The following is a 19,886-nucleotide window of genomic DNA, read 5'->3' as shown; positions in this document are numbered from 1 at the left end:
CTTTCTTTTTTGTAAAACTGAAACAATACAAATATACAATGCTTTGTTACAAACTTTTCTCAAAATACAGCACAAATGAATTTACATTGCTTATAAATAGCCTCCATGCACACACTATGACAAGAAGCTACATTTTTAGCTTAGCTTAGCATTTTTAACCTTAGCAAATGAAATTATCACAAATTACTTTGTTTTTAATCCAAACATATGAAGTCCAAATTATTTATATGCACATTAACATAAAACACAGAAAAAGTAGCAACACTTACAAGCAAAGGCTCTCCAAGGCACAAACGTAAGGGAAAAAGGGAAAGAAGCCTTCGGTCTGACCGCATGGAGAAATTCTTACACACTACAGCATTTCCTGGTTGACCTTTAACCTTTGATCACATGATCTGAACTGACCACTGAGAAAACACTTTACAGTTACAACAAACTGCCACAAGGTGGTGCTACATAAAATGAATGTAAAGGCTACAGAATGTGTGCCATGACACTCCCCGTCTGGTATATAATTAGATACCACTATGTAACTAACTGAAATTATAGGGAATGTCCACAGTAAATACTTAAAAGTATCAGTCCTTGGTCGACATAAGAAGAACTGTTTCTGAAACGGGTCCTGAGGAAAGTTTGATTGTCCCATGTCTTGCGACCCTTAGCTCGACCTTTCTGACTCTTCCATCACTGTAGGCGAATGCCTTGGTCACAAGGGCCATAGGCCATTCGTAGCGCTTGGCTTGAGCATCTTTGAGAAGGACCACATCACCCTCCTTCAGGTTTTGTCATTCCTCCTGCCATTTACTTCGACTCTGAAGTGTTGCCAGGAATTTGCGCCTCCATCTACTCCAGAAGGTGTTGGCAAGATGCTGCACCTGCCTCCATTGTTGTCTGTGGAGATCAGATTCCTTGAAGTCGCCTGGTGGGGGAAAGAGAGTGCAGGCCTTTTGAGTGAGGATCATAGCTGGTGTCAACAAGAAAGGTGAGTCTGGGTCCGTTGAGATCTGAGTAAGAGGTCTTGAATTGACGATTCCTGTGATTTCAGCCATCAGGGTAGACAGCACATCATGTGTCAAGCGAGAGGGGCTGGTCTGCTGCAACATGGAATCTTGTATGCGTCTGGAGTCGAAGACAGCTCTGATCTGACCTGGCTTCTGTGGCTGGTACACCCCGAAGATAGGCAAGTACCAACACTCCTGGCCTTCTTGCAGGGGAGGGGCTACCTCAGCGTGGTCACGATCAAAAATGTTCTGTATGAAGGCAACAAGGTGAGTCTTCATCTCGGGTTTCTTCTCCAGTGTGCGTAGAAGAGAATTTAGGCGTGTTAATGCCTGGTCTTTATTGTTGGGGAGCCGCTGGCGTGGTGTTCTGAATGGGAGCGGTGCCACCCAAACGTTGCTGTCGTCCATGAACATTTTTCTATCCATGATTTCCAAAAAGAGTCTGTCTTCGATAGATAATCCGACTTTGTCGTCATTGTCTGACCTGTCGAAGACGGTGCTTCCTATGGCACAGTCATCGAAGATGAGTGTCGCACAAAAGAGAAACTTCAGGTGGAGGCTTGACACTGAACTTCTCCTTGACACTGAACCGGTTAGGACATGGAGGAAGAAGGGAAGGACGTCCATTGTCAAGTACATGAGTGCGGTAAGTACTTACGGCTACTGGCTTGTGCACTGATCCTAGGCAGACATCTCCTACCACGACCCAGCCCAGGTCGAGTCTCTGTGCGAAGGGGGTGTTGTTGGGTCCATTCCATTGTTCGCGCACTTTGTGGACCTGGAGGATGTCACGACCCAGGAGAAGAAGAATCTGAGCTTCCGGATCCAGTGTAGGAATGAGATGAGAAATGGGCCTTAGGTGAATATGCCACTGCGCTGCCTCAGGAGTTGGTATTTCAGCCCCGTCGTCTGGCATACTGTTGCATTCGATCAGAGTTGGCAGTTTCAGCTTCGTCGCTCATTCTAAGGACTCCACAATGAAACCTGTGGCCCTCCTCCCTGCGGTCTCTGTCACACCTGCACAGGTGCGTAGGGTGTATGCCGAATTTGCTCCCTTAACATGCATCAGGTCAAAGAACTCAGTTCTGGCGAGCGATCTGTTGCTCTGATCATCTAAGATTACATAGAGCTTGATTGCCTTCTGTGGGCAGCCCTCTGGGTAAACCTTAGCTAGGCAGATCTTTGAGCAGGACCTTGCACTTCTACCATCTCCGCAGACGTCGGTGCACTTCGAATTGACAGCGGGTTGAAGTGGTTCGGCTTCTCTCTCCCCGCCATGCTCAGTTGAGGTCCAAGGAGGTGGTCCTGGATGGAGAGCTGCAATGTGAGCATCGCTGTCACATTCCTGACATTTGATGGCTGCTTTGCAGTTCTTGGCCAGATGAGTGGTTGTAGCACAGCATCTGAAGCATATGCCGTTTTCTTTTATGAAAGTCTTACGCTCCTCTAGAGGCTTGCTTCTAAACCCCCTGCAGCGTTTCAGAGGATGTAATGGGGCTTATTATGAAGTGGGCATTTCTTATCAACATCATCCAAATCACTATTTGAACTGCTGGTCTGACTCACTGTATCTGGCAAAACCTCTGTCTTGTGGGTGTAGACTGAGCTTTTCCCTTGCCATTTGGCTGGCTGCTCCAGTTTCAACGAACTGTGGTTTCCTGATGAAAAGGCAAAGCTTGGATCATTGCGAGTCCGTGCCTCTCTGCAGATGAAGTCACAGAAGAACGTGAATGGAGGAAAAGCAACATGTTGTACAGCTTTGTACTGGGAACCTTGGCCCATCCACTTCTCCTGAAGACTATAAGGTAACTTGTCTACTATGGGTGCTACACCACGCGCGGTGTCGAGATAGGTAAGTCCAGCTAAATAACCTTCACATTTAGCGCACTCCACCTCCTGTAGGAGATCTCCAAGCTCCCGCAGTTTTACAGTGTCTTTGATATTAATCTTTGGAAAGTTGTCAATCCTGTCGAAGAAAGACTTTTCAACAACCTCCGGAGAGCCATAGCAGTCTTCTATGCGCTCCCAGGCCTTTCTTAAGCCTGTTACGGGGTTACCTACGTGCACGGCTCGACTCCTCCTCACATGATGGGCAGACTGTTCTCCCAACCATTTTGACAGAAGGTCTAGCTGCTCACTAGCTGATAGGTGCAATCCCTGTATGGTGTTTATGAAAGATGACTTCCACGCCCAATAGTTCTCGGGACGATCGTCAAACTTGGTGAGTCCTGAGTTAATGAGCTCACGGCGTGCTAAGTACCTAGCGACATCACTCATGTCGTTATCTTTGTTGAGCGGTGGCTGTGGCGTAGTCTTAATAGGTGAGGGCGTGAATGGCGATGCTGAGGGGTTGTGACGATTAACTGGTGTTGGCCTCTGAGGCTGCTGTGTTATATCATCGTCGCCAAGCTTTTCACGAGGAGCTCTAACATTTCGAGCTGTAGAGTGGAGCTGCCTCAATGGTGTCTCAGATCTGAATTCGTGGATGATGGGCTCTAGAGGTGGTTGATATGGCTCCACCCCTACAGGAGATATCGACTCTAGCTGGGACTGACACAGGATGTAGTTGCGAGTGCGTTCAGAGACCTCTCTTAAATCTGAGTTTTTGTCCCCACGCTCACTTTCTGCTGCTGCTTCCAGCACCTTCGTCTCAGCGATGGCTGCAGCTAACTCACTTTCATGTTTTAAAGCTGCTAGAGTGGCTTCCATACGAGCTTCTGTCACTTTCAATTGAGCCTTTTCAATCATAACTTCAGATTCCTTCTTGAGAAATTCCGCCTTGGCTCGGGTGGCCTCCAGCTTGGCACGAGCCTTGGCGGCGGCTACGCTAGCTGACGAGCTTCTCGATCCACTTGTTGAAATGGAGGCTATGGATCTTGTCTCCATGGCTTGGCTTTGCTCCGTTGCATCTTCAATCTCAAGTGCTTTCTCTGCCATCATGTATGCTGATGTCGTCTGGGCGTATGAAGCGTGATGATGAGCGAGGAATGCTTGAGGTGAAGCTGCTTTCCTTGTAATGTAGTACCCGCTGTGAGGCTGCTTTTTTACTATTCTGTCCCTGATGCGTGTTGCACTTACGCAAAAACTGACAGATAGCTAACAATAAGGATTCAGAGAAGTCAAAGACAGGAGTAAAGTTCAAGTGTTTTACTGAGTCCTCTTTTCTCTTCTTTCTTTTTTGTAAAACTGAAACAATACAAATATACAATGCTTTGTTACAAACTGTTCTCAAAATACAGCACAAATGAATTTACATTGCTTATAAATGGCCTCCATGCACACACTATGACATGAAGCTACATTTTTAGCTTAGCTTAGCATTTTTAACCTTAGCAAATGAAATTATCACAAATTACTTTGTTTTTAATCCAAACATATGAAGTCTAAATTATTTATATGCACATTAACATAAAACACAGAAAAAGTAGCAACACTTACAAGCAAAGGCTCTCCAAGGCACAAACGTAAAGGAAAAAGGGAAAGAAGCCTTCGGTCTGACCGCATGGAGAAATTCTTACACACTACAGCGTTTCCTGGTTGACCTTTAACCTTTGATCACATGATCTGAACTGACCACTGAGAAAACACTTTACAGTTACAACAAACTGCCACAAGGTGGTGCTACATAAAATGAATGTAAAGGCTACAGAATGTGTGCCATGACAATGATGTTATACCGATGATCAACAAAATATACTTAAAACTCTTAAAATGGAATCAAAACATATACGAATCACTTTACCTTACATTTAGTAAAGAAACAAATATTTGTATTTATTATTGTTTTTATTTATTTATCCCTACATCTGATATTGCATTTTTAATTGAAGGATTAAGTTACAGCTTCACATTTTTCAAGCATAGTGTCCATATGAATATTGAACGGGTTTTGCTTGCACTAATCATTCCTCATGTTCATACTAGACATCAAAAGATTTCTTCTTGATGTTCAATGAAAGTGATGGAAGACAAAATCCAGTCTTGTTTTGTTGCAACGTTATTTGAAGCTAATATGAGGCTTCAGCAGTTAATCAAATCAAGTAGATATCATTCAAGGTTCCAGTCTTTTTAGGACCAATTCCCTCTTTTTCTTACTATCCCTCCACTGCAGCTCAGTGAGGAAACTCCAGATAAACAGAAATAGGGAATTTGGTACTACAAATACTATAACTTATATCCACATAGTCTGTCTAAGACTACTGAAGCCGTATGTTAACTTTAAATAACTTTGTATTTTAGCAAGGGCTGCCAAACGTATTGAAGGATTGAGCCGCCTGCTTCGAGCGTATCATCGCTAGTCGCGTCTTCACTCAATCATATCCCGTTTTTTTTTGTATATTCCACCTCCTAAAATTGGCTACATGTTCAGTCTGAACACCTCTTTATTAACAAGGTGTCAGTGAATGTGTCGCAACAAAAACAAAATAAAAAGCACCATGTTGATGACGTCATGTTTTCTGTCACATCTTTGTAGTTTTGAACAGTTTCACACCTGCGCCTGTAAGAAGGGAAATCGACAGCGGTTTAATGAAACACGTCACTTTTTATTGGATGAAAACATTTATTATGACACACCGCTGTTGCTTTGCCTATTTCACATGGCACCATAACTCCTCTGTGGCCTTGTTCATGCACGACAGGCTGGGACCTTGCCGCCATTAGGATCAGTTGACACAGGACATCATCTTAATAGTTAATGTCCATAAAACTAAAGGCTCATAATTTCCAGTTTTGATAACAGATTCAGTCGCATTTATGTTCAGATTAATTTTAACCATCCAGAATGTTTAAATATTTAGTTTGTGAATTGGAAAATTGGAAATACAGAGCATAATTTACTTTATTTAAAACTCATCTGCAATAATCTGGACATGTACTCGCCAGGCGTGAACAAGGCCATCGACGGGGATGGTGGACTAACTTCCAGGACCGTCTGATGGTTTTTAAACATGGAGACAAACTCCCCGTCCGTCTCATTCACACAATGTTCGTCCTTTCATCCTGATTTGACTTTTAGAGTCTGTTAAAGTGATTCTCCACCCAAAATCGGTCTTTTAAAGTATCAAACCATCAAACCATCAGTTATGAGCTCAAATAAGGGACAAAAAGATTTTGACTTTGTGAAATGATGTTCAAAAGTAATTTCAACTCTGTGGTTTTATATCACCATTTGTAAACCAGTAGTGGAGACAACAGAATAGTAGAATTGATCCACTACTTCAGTTGACTCCTGTGGCTTCACCTTTCCTCTGGTTAGAGTGAAACAAAAGCAGTCTTTTTTCACTCTATTCCTCTCATAGATACGATCATTTGATTCACTATGATATGGAAAGAGCCAGATGCCATCTAGAGTCACGGCAGTCCTGTAATCTACAGCAGGTGTGCATACAATGGAACATTTCACATAAATATTCACACATATTCACAAACTATCGTGACCCAGGACAGCTAATGTAGTAGCTATCATCTCCATTACTTTTTCAAAGAAACCTTTGTGTGCGCGCTGTGATAACAAAAATGTTCACATGCACATTAAATAAAAAGAATTGAATGAATTTGAAATATTGCTCAGCCTTGTTTGTAGCTGTACAAACAAGTTGAGAATATCTCAAATAAATTGCACAAAAATGATAACAGGATATATTCCAAGCTTGAATTACTCATGCATTTTTTACAAAAGGATTTATACAACCAGAGGCTTTAAAATGATTTCTGAACATCATTTCACAAGCCCTATAACTTTATTCAAACCCATATACACCAGGTGAGTGTTTGATACTGAAAATATACAGCAGATTTAGGAGCTGTATCACTTATCTGAAAATGGCCAGTGGGACTTGAAAGGTTTGCATTCAAAAGCTACTTGGGCTTCTTAAAACATGCTTTGGAAATACAGTAGGGTGGTAAATACAAAACCTTGTTTTTCTGAATAAACAGCCCCTTGATGTAGATGAGTGTTCCTTCTGTCCAGCACTCTGCTGTCTTTAATCTCCCAGCACACATGGAGGAGTGATGGTACAACTACAGAGAATATTCATCGTCTTTATATTCGACTTCTTCTCGACCTATCACTACTTTAACAGCAACACAGTTAAGCAGATATTAACACGTTAAGACTTTTGTAAGGACACACGTCCATCGACTCGAAGCCCAACCATCACTGAATCAAATCTTTTTGTTTCTTGACAGGATATACTCAACAGCAAACAGTGCCTGAATCTAGTAGCAAACAGGAATATAATGTCATTGCATTCGATGAACAGAGGCGTGTAGTCGCTTTGTTCATCTACGCTAACAATTTGATAGCATTATAGGTCTTTGCGGCACTTGAATATAGATGGCTAATAATGCTTTCATCGGGCTTTAGAAAGTGTTTTACCTCTGAATAACAACATAATTTCTGTCCATTGTTCACAATGTTAACAGGTGTGCGTACAGTCAGTGGATATATTAGCATGCTGTCGGGGAGCAACACAGAGATTCTTTTGCCCACCAGGAAGATTTGAAGATTTTGTATATCTGCATGTTATTTACAATACTGATTAAGACAGATTACAGGAGAGTGTGAAGTTACCCGGGATCAGCTGATAGTTTGGAAAATGACAGGATTTGCCATAATATGTTCAGCAGCAGTGATGTAACTAGAGTCCAGTAGGTATTGGGGTGAACATTTTTGAGAAATCATATATTCAAATTAATAATTTCAGCGCTCAATATACCAGTTTCAATTATCAATCAAAATACTAAATTGTGTTTCAAAATGACTTCATTTTTTATCTCTTGCTAAATTTTTAGCTTTATATTTTAAGTTTTGAAGTTTTCATCTTGTTAACCTGTAATACACATTAATCTCAGTCCAAGATCATCATATAGCCTAATCTAGAAGTCTACAGGTAGAGTGTTGAAAGAACAAGACAAATGAATAAAGGTGATTGCGCTATTCATTTGAAGATGTGTTTTATCAAAAATGTAGCCCCAACCCTACTGGGCTCTGTAAGTAACAGGAAAGGTCATATTCAGTTGATTGGTGAGGCCAAAGCATTGATGTACTGTATGTAAAAAATACTTAACATGTCAGTGTATTTGCGTCCTTTGTGAGAGGCTGTCAACAGTCCGCCACGGTTTGTACCTTTTCAGGTAAAAATCTTGCTGAGTAATCCTTCAAAAGTTTGCATAATATTGTTCTTTTATCGATTCTGTCCAGGAGACCGATGGTGATTTATGTGCTGAAATCAAGTTAATAGTCTTTTGCTTCATGTTTTCACTACATTTCTACCAGGCAATGATTATTCTACAAATACAAAAAAAGTAGAAAAAGATGCACTTTTGTTTCATGTGAGATTTTTCTCTGAAGTGCATCTCTAAAAGTTATTGATGGTCTGTTCATGTCAGACCTGTCTCAATGCATACATCCAACCTGTGTGAATGGTAGATGGAAGCCGTGATCAATTGTTCAAAGAGAAAAACTTGAATGTAGTGAATGGGGGAAAGTTAAAGGGTCAATACCCGAGGTATAGGGGCCAGCACACTCCTAGTCTGTCCACCTGAGTTTCGTTCAGGAACACAGTAGAATCATCCATGTCATCTAGTAATCCACTAAATATCCTACGACTCACTTTTTTTTCCCCCTGACTTTTCATTGATTGTGGCTGCTTGGCTCTGTGTTTCTTGCAGGCAGCAGGAAATGGGGCTTGGGGTATAATTAAATGGAGTGATTCGGGCGGCCTTGCTGGGGGATCCTTGGCGGAAATGGACAACTCCACCTATGTGGTTGTCTGTTGTTCCTGTGGAGACAGTGCTGTGGCTCCTCAGGGAGACGTCTGAATCTCCTTCCTGGATGTTACTCCCAGAGCTGGCACTAGTCTTTCGGAGTAGCGAAAATCGTGCCACTTCCTCCGAGGTCACCCGAGCTGTTTCGACTGTTGGAGAGGTGCTCGAGTTGGTCTTGTTGTTCGAAAAATCTTCTGTCTGGACTATAGCATCACTTGTCTTGCGAGATGCAAGTAGAATGGTTGGCAGTTTTCCTGGAAGAGCTGATGGCTTTGGCTGTTCCCCATCAGGAGAAGGCACCAGAGGTAATGCATTGGCTGGCAGAGTGCTTTTCAAGATCTGAGGTACATCTTCATCCCTGATCCTCCTCCAGGTGACTCTGTCATTTAGCCGTGATGCAGACCTCTGTCCTTTCTTCTTTGTATCATCCTCACTCTTTGCTCTTCCACTTGAATCGGATGAAGACGAGCGAAGGGAAGACCGACTGGTCACTCGGCTCAGTATGTTTATGCTCGGTGATGATGCGTGACGTTTAAAGGTATCTTTGTCTTGTTGCTGCCTGGCTCCGGACACTCTGCCAGGCCCGTTTTGTTGGGTTAACTTTAGACACTTAGGTAAGTAACATTATAAGCTGTACCATTAGCTTGGTGTTTTGGGTGTTGCTAACTAAATAAATGATCCTGTAATATGTTAACTTTTATATTTTTGACAGAGTCACTGAGAAAGCTCCAGCTCATATCTCCTGTCAGCACAGATCTCCTGTCACACTCCACCAGAGACATCAGTCCCGATGTCAGCTGGAGGTAAATGACTTATTTATATATGGTATTCATGTCATATGTTTTTCTGACTGATTTTGCTTTGCTCTGCTTAATTCAGCTTTAGTGAGGACGGGTGTGGGCTGGCCAGCAGACAGTAAGGTGCTGGGTCATCCTCTAAATGTGTTGATGAAGTGCTGGAGTCTGTGGGAGACAACCCAGAACATGAGGTCAGTGAGGCTGGAAGATGAGACACACAACACCCCTCTCATTCTAACAGTGTTGTAAGCGTTCTGAATCTGTTGATGCTGACTGGCTGTTCAGTAGTGTCCTCTTTGTTCTACAGCTCTTCCAAAGCTTTATGTTTATTTATTTTGTCCCTCTATAGGTTTTGCTGTGGAGTGTGTGTCAAAGGCCAGACTGAGTGTGACCACGAGGCTGACGGGTCCTGTGATGTGTTCTACCTGGGATTTCCTGTACGTACCAAAAACATTCATTTCTTGCATATGAACTGCAAAGACAGTGTAGCCTATACTCTCAACATTCGTGCAGAGTTCACCTTTGATTGTTAGTATATTATATGGATCTGGGCAGGAAATGACATTAGCACCTGCCAGCTGCCAAATCCAGAGTACATGTTGGCTGTGGCAGGTAAAGATTTCAGGTCACCTGCCACCATGGCAGACAGGTTTTCCTTATCCACCTTATTCTCAGCGGCGTTACTGTAGAAATGATTATGGGCGTAACGTCCAGCGAGGTAGTGGAAGTAGCAGTAAGCTAGTTAATCCCATAGGCTAACCATAGTGGCTAACCGCCAACGGCGCTTCTTTTGAAAAGTAATTCACCTTCATTTTACAAAATCCTGCTTTATCTTTAACAGATATTTAACTAACGTTAAATTGGTATTTTCTAAAAATGTCTTTCCGTGCACTTTTCAGCCGTCAGTGCCAGGCCAGGCCAGGCCAGGCCAGGCCAGGCCAAGCCAGGCCAGACGAGCATGTTTGTGTGCTCATTCTCCGGGGGAATCTCCATTAAGACTGTATACGCTTGGACTGATGTCTTTTGGACCAGAGTTTTTGAGAAAAGTGGTGAAAAGTACCGCCTCCACCTGTGTAGGAAGATCATTAAGCTGAACGGTGTTCCGTACAGGTTACCAACGGTGTTCAGTACAGAGCGCAGAACATGATTTCAACGGCGATTAATGAACATTTTAAATGTCAAAAATGTCAATTGATGTAATAAACATTAACTTTATTGACCTTTTATTAAATAACTGTTGCAACATCAATAGGATTACGTGAGAACAGCGTCTGTGTTGACAGAGTTGCTGCTGCAGCACCATCAATGTTAAAGGGACTGTTTGTAAGAATAAGAAATGTCTTAACAGCGACACATGTGTTGGTTAAGTCAACGAAAGTCAGCGTCCTGTTGCTCGCGCTTGAATACAACACAGCCATGTTCATGCTCTCAGTAACACCTGTGCTTTTCCTAATATGATCACTCAACATGTCTCCTGTGAAAAGCTCTTCGGGTCAGTAGAAAGTGGAACTCAGCAGGTCATTAAAAGGCCCATGAGTCTCTAGCTTTACAATGAGCCATCAGCAGTGCTGATCGGAATGTTGGTAACAGTCGGATTCTCTCCCTGACATGTCTTGTAGTGCTGCGCCCTCAGGTGGTGGACTGCTACAACAAAAAGAAATGTAGAGAGAAAAGAATACAGCAAAAAACATCTTTAGGGAAATAAACAAGGGGTAAAATGCAAAGGGAAAATCGTGCAGAAATAACAGAAAAGTAAATAAATAATTGAATGAATACAAAGATAAATAAATAAAGGAACAAATTAAAACAGAAATACCAATTTATCACATTTAAAGGGACTATTTGTAACTTTCAGAATGTCTTGTTAACAGCGACACCTGTGGCCGTTAAGTCAAAGAAAGTCAGCGTCGGGCTGCGCTTGTGCTCGCTCTACATATACATGAAGGAGCATCGCTCAAAACAGTGAGGAGACACACGTCAGCTAAAACCACAATATCACTCTATATTTCAGCTGCTTGGCAGTAATGTTAGCTGATCAGACGAAGGTCTCTCCATGAATCAATGCTGATCCTAGTGTTGGCTTTTCCTGCCTCAGCCTCCCGACAGCGGCCGGAGGGAACAGGGGAGACACCGGAGTTTTGGTCGGAGACGATAACGTTTCTCTCTGCGGAAGAGTTAGTTTAGCTCTGAGAATATCTAGTGAATGTTCAGTGGACGTTTGTGCAGAAATAACTGCTGCAGCTCCTCCAGACCAACAGAGGTTTCCCGTGTCTTGTGAAGTGACGGGGCTCCGCAGAGAGAAACGTTACCGTCTCGTTACAGACCGGGTGCCGGTTTCTACCTGCTCTCTCCGGCTGCGGGCGGAGACGATAACGTGTCTCGCTGCGGAGCCCCGGCACCGACCCGCTTTTCCTGCTCAGCCTCCGGTGTCTCCCTCACGGAGAGGGAGACACCGGAGGCTGAGGCAGGAAAAGCCAACACTAGGATCAGCATTGATTCATGGAGAGACCTTCGTCTGGTCAGCTAACATTACTGCCAAGCAGCTGAAATATAGAGTGATATTGTGCTTTTAGCTGACGTGTGTCTCCTCACTGTTTTGAGCGATGCTTGTTCATGTCTGTGTAGAGCGAGCACAAGCGCGAGCCCGACGCTGACTTTCATTGACTTCACGGCCACAGGTGTCGCTGTTAACAAGACATTCTGAAAGTTACAAATAGTCCCTTTAAATGTGATAAATTGGTATTTCTGTTTTAATGTGTTCCTTTATTTATTTATCTTTGTATTCATTCACTTATTTATTTACTCTTCTGTTATTTCTGCATGATTTTCCCTTTGCATTTTACCCCTTGTTTATTTCCCTAAAGATGTTTTTTGCTGTATTCTTTTCTCTCTCCATTTCTTTTTGTTGTAGCAGTCCACCACCTGAGGGCGCAGCACTACAACACATGTTGGAGAGAATCTGAAAGAGGAAAAGCAAAGTGAGAACAGAAGATGATTGAGGTCAGGTGCAGACCTAACTAGATAAAGGATTTCAGAGGAAGAAAACTGTAATGACCTACTAACATTCCGATCAGCACAGCTGATGGCTCATTGTAAAGTTAGAGACTCATGAGCCTTTTAATGACCTGCTGAGTTCCACTTTCTACTGACCCAAAGAGCTTTTCACAGGAGACATGTTGAGTGGTCATATTAGGAAAAGCACAGGTGTTACTGAGAGCATGAACATGGCTGTGTTGTATTGGACATCACAGTGCGACACTGAATTATTGATTTCTAAAGTAAGCAGCCGTGTGATAAGCAGGATAATGTACAGCTAGCCGCTCATTGTTGTGAAAGAAACCCCTTCAGGGTGCTTTGTGTCGGGGTCCACCCCTGTCCCCTGTCCATCGCCCTGTCGGGGTTTCTCACAACAATGACCGGCTCGCTGTACATTGTCCCTTACATACATATATATTAGGAAGAACTATAGTTCTTTTTTTTACCATTTTCATCATTAACTCTGTCCCTGAAGTCATTTTCCACCGTTAGTAGTTTCTCACCCTCCAAAAAAAACAAGACTACATTTCCATTGAGGCCATCTTCAGGAAGTGACATATTTCTTTTGGAGGGAACTCAAAGGAGTAAAGTAGGGTGAGAATAATAATGATGATCATGATGTTAATCTAACTCTTAAACACTCTTAAAGTTCCACCCTTTTCCACTAAGTTATGTCCAATCCAGTTGGTCCGATCAAAAAGATACATATTTCCTATAGATATACAAGTTCAGTTCATGTGTAGAAGGTTAGCTAGCTAAATCTGGATCAGTCACAGAGCTATGGCTAACTTGGCTCACAATTGTCCACCCTGTTCGAGTGCCTGAAATTGGCTAATATGTTTTCCTGACAGTGCTTGAGTGTTAGAAACGGATTTAAAAACAAATGCTGATTTTATCTGAAATTAAAAGACTCATATTTCACTTTGTGCAGCGTTCTTTATTATGACAAAAATATGAAAACTAATGTACAGAGCAGCATCGTTGCGTATCATTAAATGTGGCTTCAACATGTTCACAGATGTCGTAGTGATGGAGCCGGTAGCACTATATATGTCTCTCAGTGAGTGTGAGCCGGCGATGAACAGATGAATGTGTGTTGGGTTTCGGGGGAGCAGCTCGTGGAGATCCAGCTTCTGGGGTTTTCAACCAGCACACAGTCCGAGCCCACGTCAGACTCACCGCGACCTGGCGGCGCCCCCCTCAGTCTGGAGAAGGACACTGACCGACCGTCAGCCCACATCCAGCGCCCCGCACCTCCAGACAGACCTGAGAAACAAAGAGTTAGCAACAATTACCGTTCGCCTCAGGCTTCAGGTGATTATACACTAATAAAACAGAGCTATGACTGTTATAGTCCATTCCTGTTAATAGCTCCCCCGAAATGTTACACACTGTTTGTACGAGTGGTTCTTGCGTGAGGCCCATCATTTTTTAATTGGGAAATAATGTGACCGTCGTGTTACGTGCACGTTGTTGCATGTTGGATGTGTCACTCAGTCGTTCAGCATGTTGTGATGAAAGCAGCCACTCACCAATCCAAAATGGCTTTCTCCCTGCAAACTTCCACAGCCAGGTCATGTCTCTTCTGGAGCGCACGCTGGTCAGGCTGCTGTTAAACCTGACACACAGACACATGAGTCAAACACACATCTAAGTGGTGTTCACACACTCAAATACAACTAAAGTCAAGTGAAACATGATGCATGTGCAGTCAACTAAACTCAGGTTTCCACCCTGTTGGGCAATGTTTATGCATTTTTATTGTCATTTAAGTTCATTACAGTTAGGCTGGAACTTATTTCCCTGCTCAAGTTACAGTCTTATTCTTTCACAATTGTGATGAAATCTTTGTAAATGAAAATCACATCTGATCATTAAAGTTTAGATTTTTTTCATTTAATTTCATGTTACCCAGCCAGGGGAGGGGGGTAATATTCCGAGAAAATAAATCTGAATTTCCAAGATTATAGTCATTTACAAGGAAAGAAATTGAATATTCTCTGAGATTAAAGTGGCCAATTTCCAATAAAAAAAATTACCACTAATTTGCAGAGTTTATAAAATTGCAAATTTACAACTTTATAAAAACTTGTAGAAATAGTGGAGTGACAAAATAACCTTGCAAGTGAAGCGATGTGGTTCCTTAACAAACCCCCCCCACTAATTTTCATCACCACAGTTTTGCATTGCACTATTTTTCTCATAAATTTATGGTTAAATAATCTTGCAAAATTGTGACTTTTTTCTTAGAAACTTTACACTTTAATCTCAGAAAATATCAGTTTTTTTCTCAAAAATGTACGACTTTAATCTTGGTAATTTTTTTTCAGAATATTGCCCCGATTCCACTGGCTGCGTGATTATTCATTTCTTGTACCCCAACGGCACTAATCCGCCATTGTACCAAAAAGACTTAAGGTGGTATTTGGGTGGAATAAACCTTAAAAACTCCAAGTCGTTAGACATAAGGTAATATTTGGGTGGAATAAACCTTTAAAACTCCAAGTCGTCAGACATAAAGTAGTATTTGGGTGGAATAAATAAAAGCATTCTCCAGGGCAGCTTTGGAACTCCCTCCCACAACACATCAGAGACTCTGAATCCCTCTCACTATTTCAGTCCCGCCTCAAGACCCATCTCTTCTCCCCTGCCTACTCATAGCCCCCCCCCCATTACCCATTTGTGTTTGTATGTGTATGAGTGTGCGCCCGTGTGTGTCGTTTGTCTGCTGTTTGTCTCACACTGCTCCCCGTTTATATTTTTAAGCGTCTTTGAGTTCCAGAAAGCGCTATATAAGTTGAATTTATTATTATTATTATTATTAAAACTATAAGTCGTAAGGCATAAAGTAAAAAAATAAAATAAAAGTGTGTTTTTGTGTTACTTACAGCAATGAGCAGCTCCTCTCAGCACTGGCCCAGCTGGCCACAGAGGAGCCGACGATGTAACAGCGTCTCCTGTAGTGAGTCCAACCGTCAGGACAAGAGCTGCTGACTGACTTCCCTGTCTGAAAAAAGATACAGAGAATAATCACAACAGAGACAACATTTCAACACTGAACAACCAGCCGTCCACACCATAGACTGTATATAAGAAATGGACATAGTCACCATAACGTCACCAACTGGTTTGTGGACTGCTGTTTTGAAGCACAACTGAATGCTAAATAAGACATTTTCAGGCAACCAAAATGTTACAGTTAACTTTCATGAACTAAAACACACTGTGAAAGGGTTAAAGTTCTAAGACAAAAACACGCACAACTCCCAGACCGGACAACGCCGTGGTAGCAACCTGTCAATCACAAGGTAGCTACGCCCTAAAGCATCCCCTGCTTTATGGTCTATCTGACTCTAAATGGAACCATCATTTACTAAATGAACATCATGCTGTATTGAAGAAGACTTGAAACTAGAGATTGAGACCATAAACTCATGTTTACAATGTTTACTGAGGTAATAAATCAAGAGAGAAGTAGGCTCATTTTCTATCAGACTTCTATACAATCAGACTTCTTTTAGCAACCAGAGGAGTGTTAGAAAGAATGCAGGTTTAAATCACTTCAACATTGGCTTCACTTTTAAGAACCGGAGGCTGTGGCCTGGTCCAAACCACCTAGCAGAGATTTATGTGATTTGAGCAGCTGTCTTTGGTGTTTATGCTTCACAAGGAAATATAAAAACAGGACAGTGGAGGGATTGTGTATAAGTCAAGTAGATTTTGATACTGAGATGAACTGTGTGTTTGTACTTTGCGTTGGCGTAGCTCTGGGTGGTGTCTGGGTTCTGGATGATCCATCTGAGGAGAGTCTCTGACTCGCAAGTCCAGCGGGGATCGACTGTGAGGCGACCGGCTCCACCCAGCATCACCCGGCTTCAGCTCCTCCACCCGGAGAGGAGTCAGACTGTGGAACTGATGGAGGAGGAGGAGGAGGAGGAGGAGGAGGAGGAGGAGGAGGAGGAGAACCAGGCAGACATTAACACGGTGGGTGGGTGTTTTTATCTAACTGTGGATAAACAGTGAGTCTTACCATCCAGACCTTCTCCTCAGACCTTCTCTCTCCTGACAGATGGACCTGAACACCAAACACTACAATATCAGCCTTGTACAGAAGATTCACACTGAAACAAATAACACATTGAAGTGCATTTAAACAATTCAGCATGCAGACTAAAATGCTAAATTTCAATAGCAGTGAGGCAATTAGACTGTAAAAATAAAACTTTGAATCAGTACGAGAGAGAGAGATTCTGGCAGCAAAAACTGGTAGAAACACTCACCTTCAATCCTCCATGTCTGACCCTGTGTCCAATGCTCCCAGTGCTCCCAGTGCTCCCAGTGCTCGTCCCAGGCTGCTGCCTGCTGTGGTAGTGGATGTGGCTGTAGCTGCCGGGGTTTGCCTGGTCCTGTGGTTCTCCCTCTCCGTAGTCCAGGTAGGGTCGGCGGTTTGGGACGTCGCCTCGCGGAGGGTGAGGCTGGTTCTCCCATAGCAACTCTGCCTCGATGTCGGTGACGGGATCCTCCTCCTCCGGTCCGGGAGGGTCAAGGAGGCGAGGAGGAAGTGGAGAAGGTGAAAGTCGCGTCACGTCTTCCTCCACCCTCAGGTCGTCTGGATTGCACCATCCTAACACACAGCAGAGAGGGTCTTTTTTCTTTTCTTTCTTTCCCAAAACTAATGCAAAATTAAAAAGGTGCTGGATGTAAAAACACAGCAATGAAATCATCATCATGAAAACATCTGAACACATCTGTGACGGAATGCTTAGATAATACATTTAGTGCAAAGGAGATGACTCTTTTTCATTGAAAGAGAGTCAAATACTGAAGACATGAGCAGAAATATTATGAACTATCACTTCAGGAATAATAGACAATTGTATTTTAATATATTGATAAGGGTAAGGTCATTTTGTAGTCAATGTGAGTTTGTAGGCAGAAACATGTGGTTGAGATTATAGTTCTATATGGAGGAACTCATCATGTGTAGACCTACATGAGACAGTATGGGGCCCACCTTGACTTAGTAGTCACAATGTATCATACTTGTTTTTATTTTAGTCATTTATGTTTACCTCTCATCTCCTCTTTCCTTCACTTCCTTTTAATTCCCCCTCCCTCCCCTTCTTTCCCTTTCTTTCCCATTTTTTCTCTTTCTGCTCACAGTGACCCTGATGAAGACCTATGTTGGTCGCAACGCGTTGGTCATTTTAAACAATTATTGCCATGTAAAATAAAGGCATTTTCTAATTTTGTTCAAACACTACAGTGTGTCTAGGATTATTTTTGAGGGAGACTTGCATTTTGTACTTTTTTGAGATCATATTCCATCCATGCAATGAGCCCTTCACAAGACTGAATGAGCCCAATACACCTGAAGGATCCAAAGAGCACCTGTATGTGATTACCACAGAGACCCAGCAGCGCTTCTACTCCATTGTCTTCACTGAAAAGACATGTTTTCCCCTTTTATCGCTCATTTCTTCCCATAAAGAAGCCTCCTTACCGCACAAAACACTTTTAGAAAAAACACAAAACTGGCACATAATTATACCTCCGGCCCATCCTGATCTAGACATCAAGATCCCAAATATACATTAACATGCATGAAAAAGAACCAAAAACAACTAGGGCTGTCAAAGTTAACGCCATAAGAACGTATAGCGCAAATTTGTTTTAACACCACTAATTTCTTTAATGCAACTTGAGATTTTTAGGTTGTAGCGGCTCAGTTTTAAAGCTAGGGTGAAGATACTATGATACTGGTATCATATGAAACTAGAAAAACCTAATGAATCCATCGGTACCAACCATGTCATACTAGCTTGTCACGAAGGAGGTTAAATAACGCTCCAAACTTACGCTAAATTTTAGGAAAAACTGGCGTGGCCATTTTCAAAGGGATCCCTTGACCTCTGACCTCTAGATCAGTGAATGTAAATGGGTTCTATGGGTACCCATGAGTCTCCCCTTTACAGACATGCCCACTTTATGATCATCACATGCAGTTTGGGGCAAGTCATAGTCAAGTCAGCACACTGACACACTGACAGCTGTTGTTGCCTGTTGGGCTGCAGCTTGACATGTTATGATTTGAGCATATTGTTTTATGCTAAATGCAGTACCTGTGAGGGTTTCTGGACAATATCTGTCATTGTTTTGTGTTGTTAATTGATTTCCAATAATATTTACAGCCGCAAGCAACAGTTCGCAGTTGATTTGCAAAAATCAAAGCCGCACGTCAGCAAAGTCACTTTGGCTGGTTTAATTCTGAGGGCTGACACCAATCATACACTTGTTTTATCATTACAATGTATGCAGCCTTTCAGTAATTGTAGAGGCAGTGTCCCGCCAGTCATATTTCTTGGCATTTTGGGGACATGTTTCAACAGATTAATTGTAAATATCCAGTTAGTTTGGTGATTTTGGACAAACTGTGAATGACTTATGGCCAAATTTGTGCCAGGCCAATGCACATGTTTGGCACCGATGGAGCCTCCTTTTGAGTGATTTCAAAATTGTTTTACACACGTGGTTCAACATTGTTATTAAATATATCCTGTGAGTTTTGTATTGATTGGACAAATAATTTCTGATGTATAGTCTGATTTGTGTTATGCCACGCCCATTTTTTTTATTTGTAGTTCCCCATAGTGTTCGATTTGAATAAAACGTTCAGGGTATGTTTCAGGTACTCTTGTGGACATATCATGAAAGTGTTGTGATTGTTGGCCAAATGGTTGTTGACTTAAGTCTGTTTATGTGCTGAGCCACGCCCTTTTGAAATTCATTGGTTAATATCTTCAAGATGCAATGATATATCAACAAGCTTTATGCCTGGTCCAATAATGATCCACAGAAAATTTGGTAGAAATTGGATCTGTGGTTTAGGAGGAGATGTCAAAAATGTCTTTTTCAAAAAATCCAAAATGGCGGAAAAAATCTAGTTGGCGGACGTTAGCGGTCTAAGAGGCTTTTTTTGGAGAGCACATTCAGCTGGACATGTGTGTCAAATTTCAAGTCAATCGGACTTATGGTGTGATATACACACATTTGCATAAAGCAGCATATTTGCCCACTCCAATGTTGATAAAAGTATGTAATACTTGACAAATCTCCCTTTAAGGTACATTTTGAACAGAACATGAAAACATGAAACTGGCACATAATTATACCTCATCCCCATCCTGATCTTAACATCAAGATCCCAAGTATAAATTGACAAGCATGAAAATTAAGGAAAAACAACGGACATCAACATGAAGCAATTTGTGGTTTTGTAGCA

At 42.2% G+C, this 19,886-nt stretch overlaps 1 protein-coding gene across 7 annotated transcripts in view; it reads right to left on the bottom strand.

Annotated features, from left to right (window-relative positions):
• Positions 1-13,520: 13,520 nt before the first annotated feature.
• The window catches only part of frem1b (Fras1 related extracellular matrix 1b), a 77,714-nt gene continuing 71,348 nt past the window's right edge, over positions 13,521-19,886 (bottom strand). For all 7 annotated transcript variants that reach the window (XM_037770458.1, XM_037770459.1, XM_037770457.1 and 4 more), the window contains 6 exons: positions 16,885-17,228; positions 16,635-16,679; positions 16,355-16,516; positions 15,493-15,611; positions 14,137-14,222; positions 13,521-13,870 (listed from right to left, as the gene is read on the bottom strand). In XM_037770458.1, the coding sequence (XP_037626386.1) occupies positions 13,662-13,870; positions 14,137-14,222; positions 15,493-15,611; positions 16,355-16,516; positions 16,635-16,679; positions 16,885-17,228 (965 nt within the window). In that variant the 3' untranslated portion in view covers positions 13,521-13,661. The remainder of the gene's footprint in view (positions 13,871-14,136; positions 14,223-15,492; positions 15,612-16,354; positions 16,517-16,634; positions 16,680-16,884; positions 17,229-19,886) is intronic.

Source organism: Sebastes umbrosus, chromosome 5 (assembly GCF_015220745.1).
Source record: "Sebastes umbrosus isolate fSebUmb1 chromosome 5, fSebUmb1.pri, whole genome shotgun sequence".
Taxonomy (NCBI): Eukaryota; Metazoa; Chordata; class Actinopteri; order Perciformes; family Sebastidae; genus Sebastes; species Sebastes umbrosus.
Note: the sequence above shows the minus strand (reverse complement) of the source record. Positions and strands in the feature narration are given on the sequence as shown.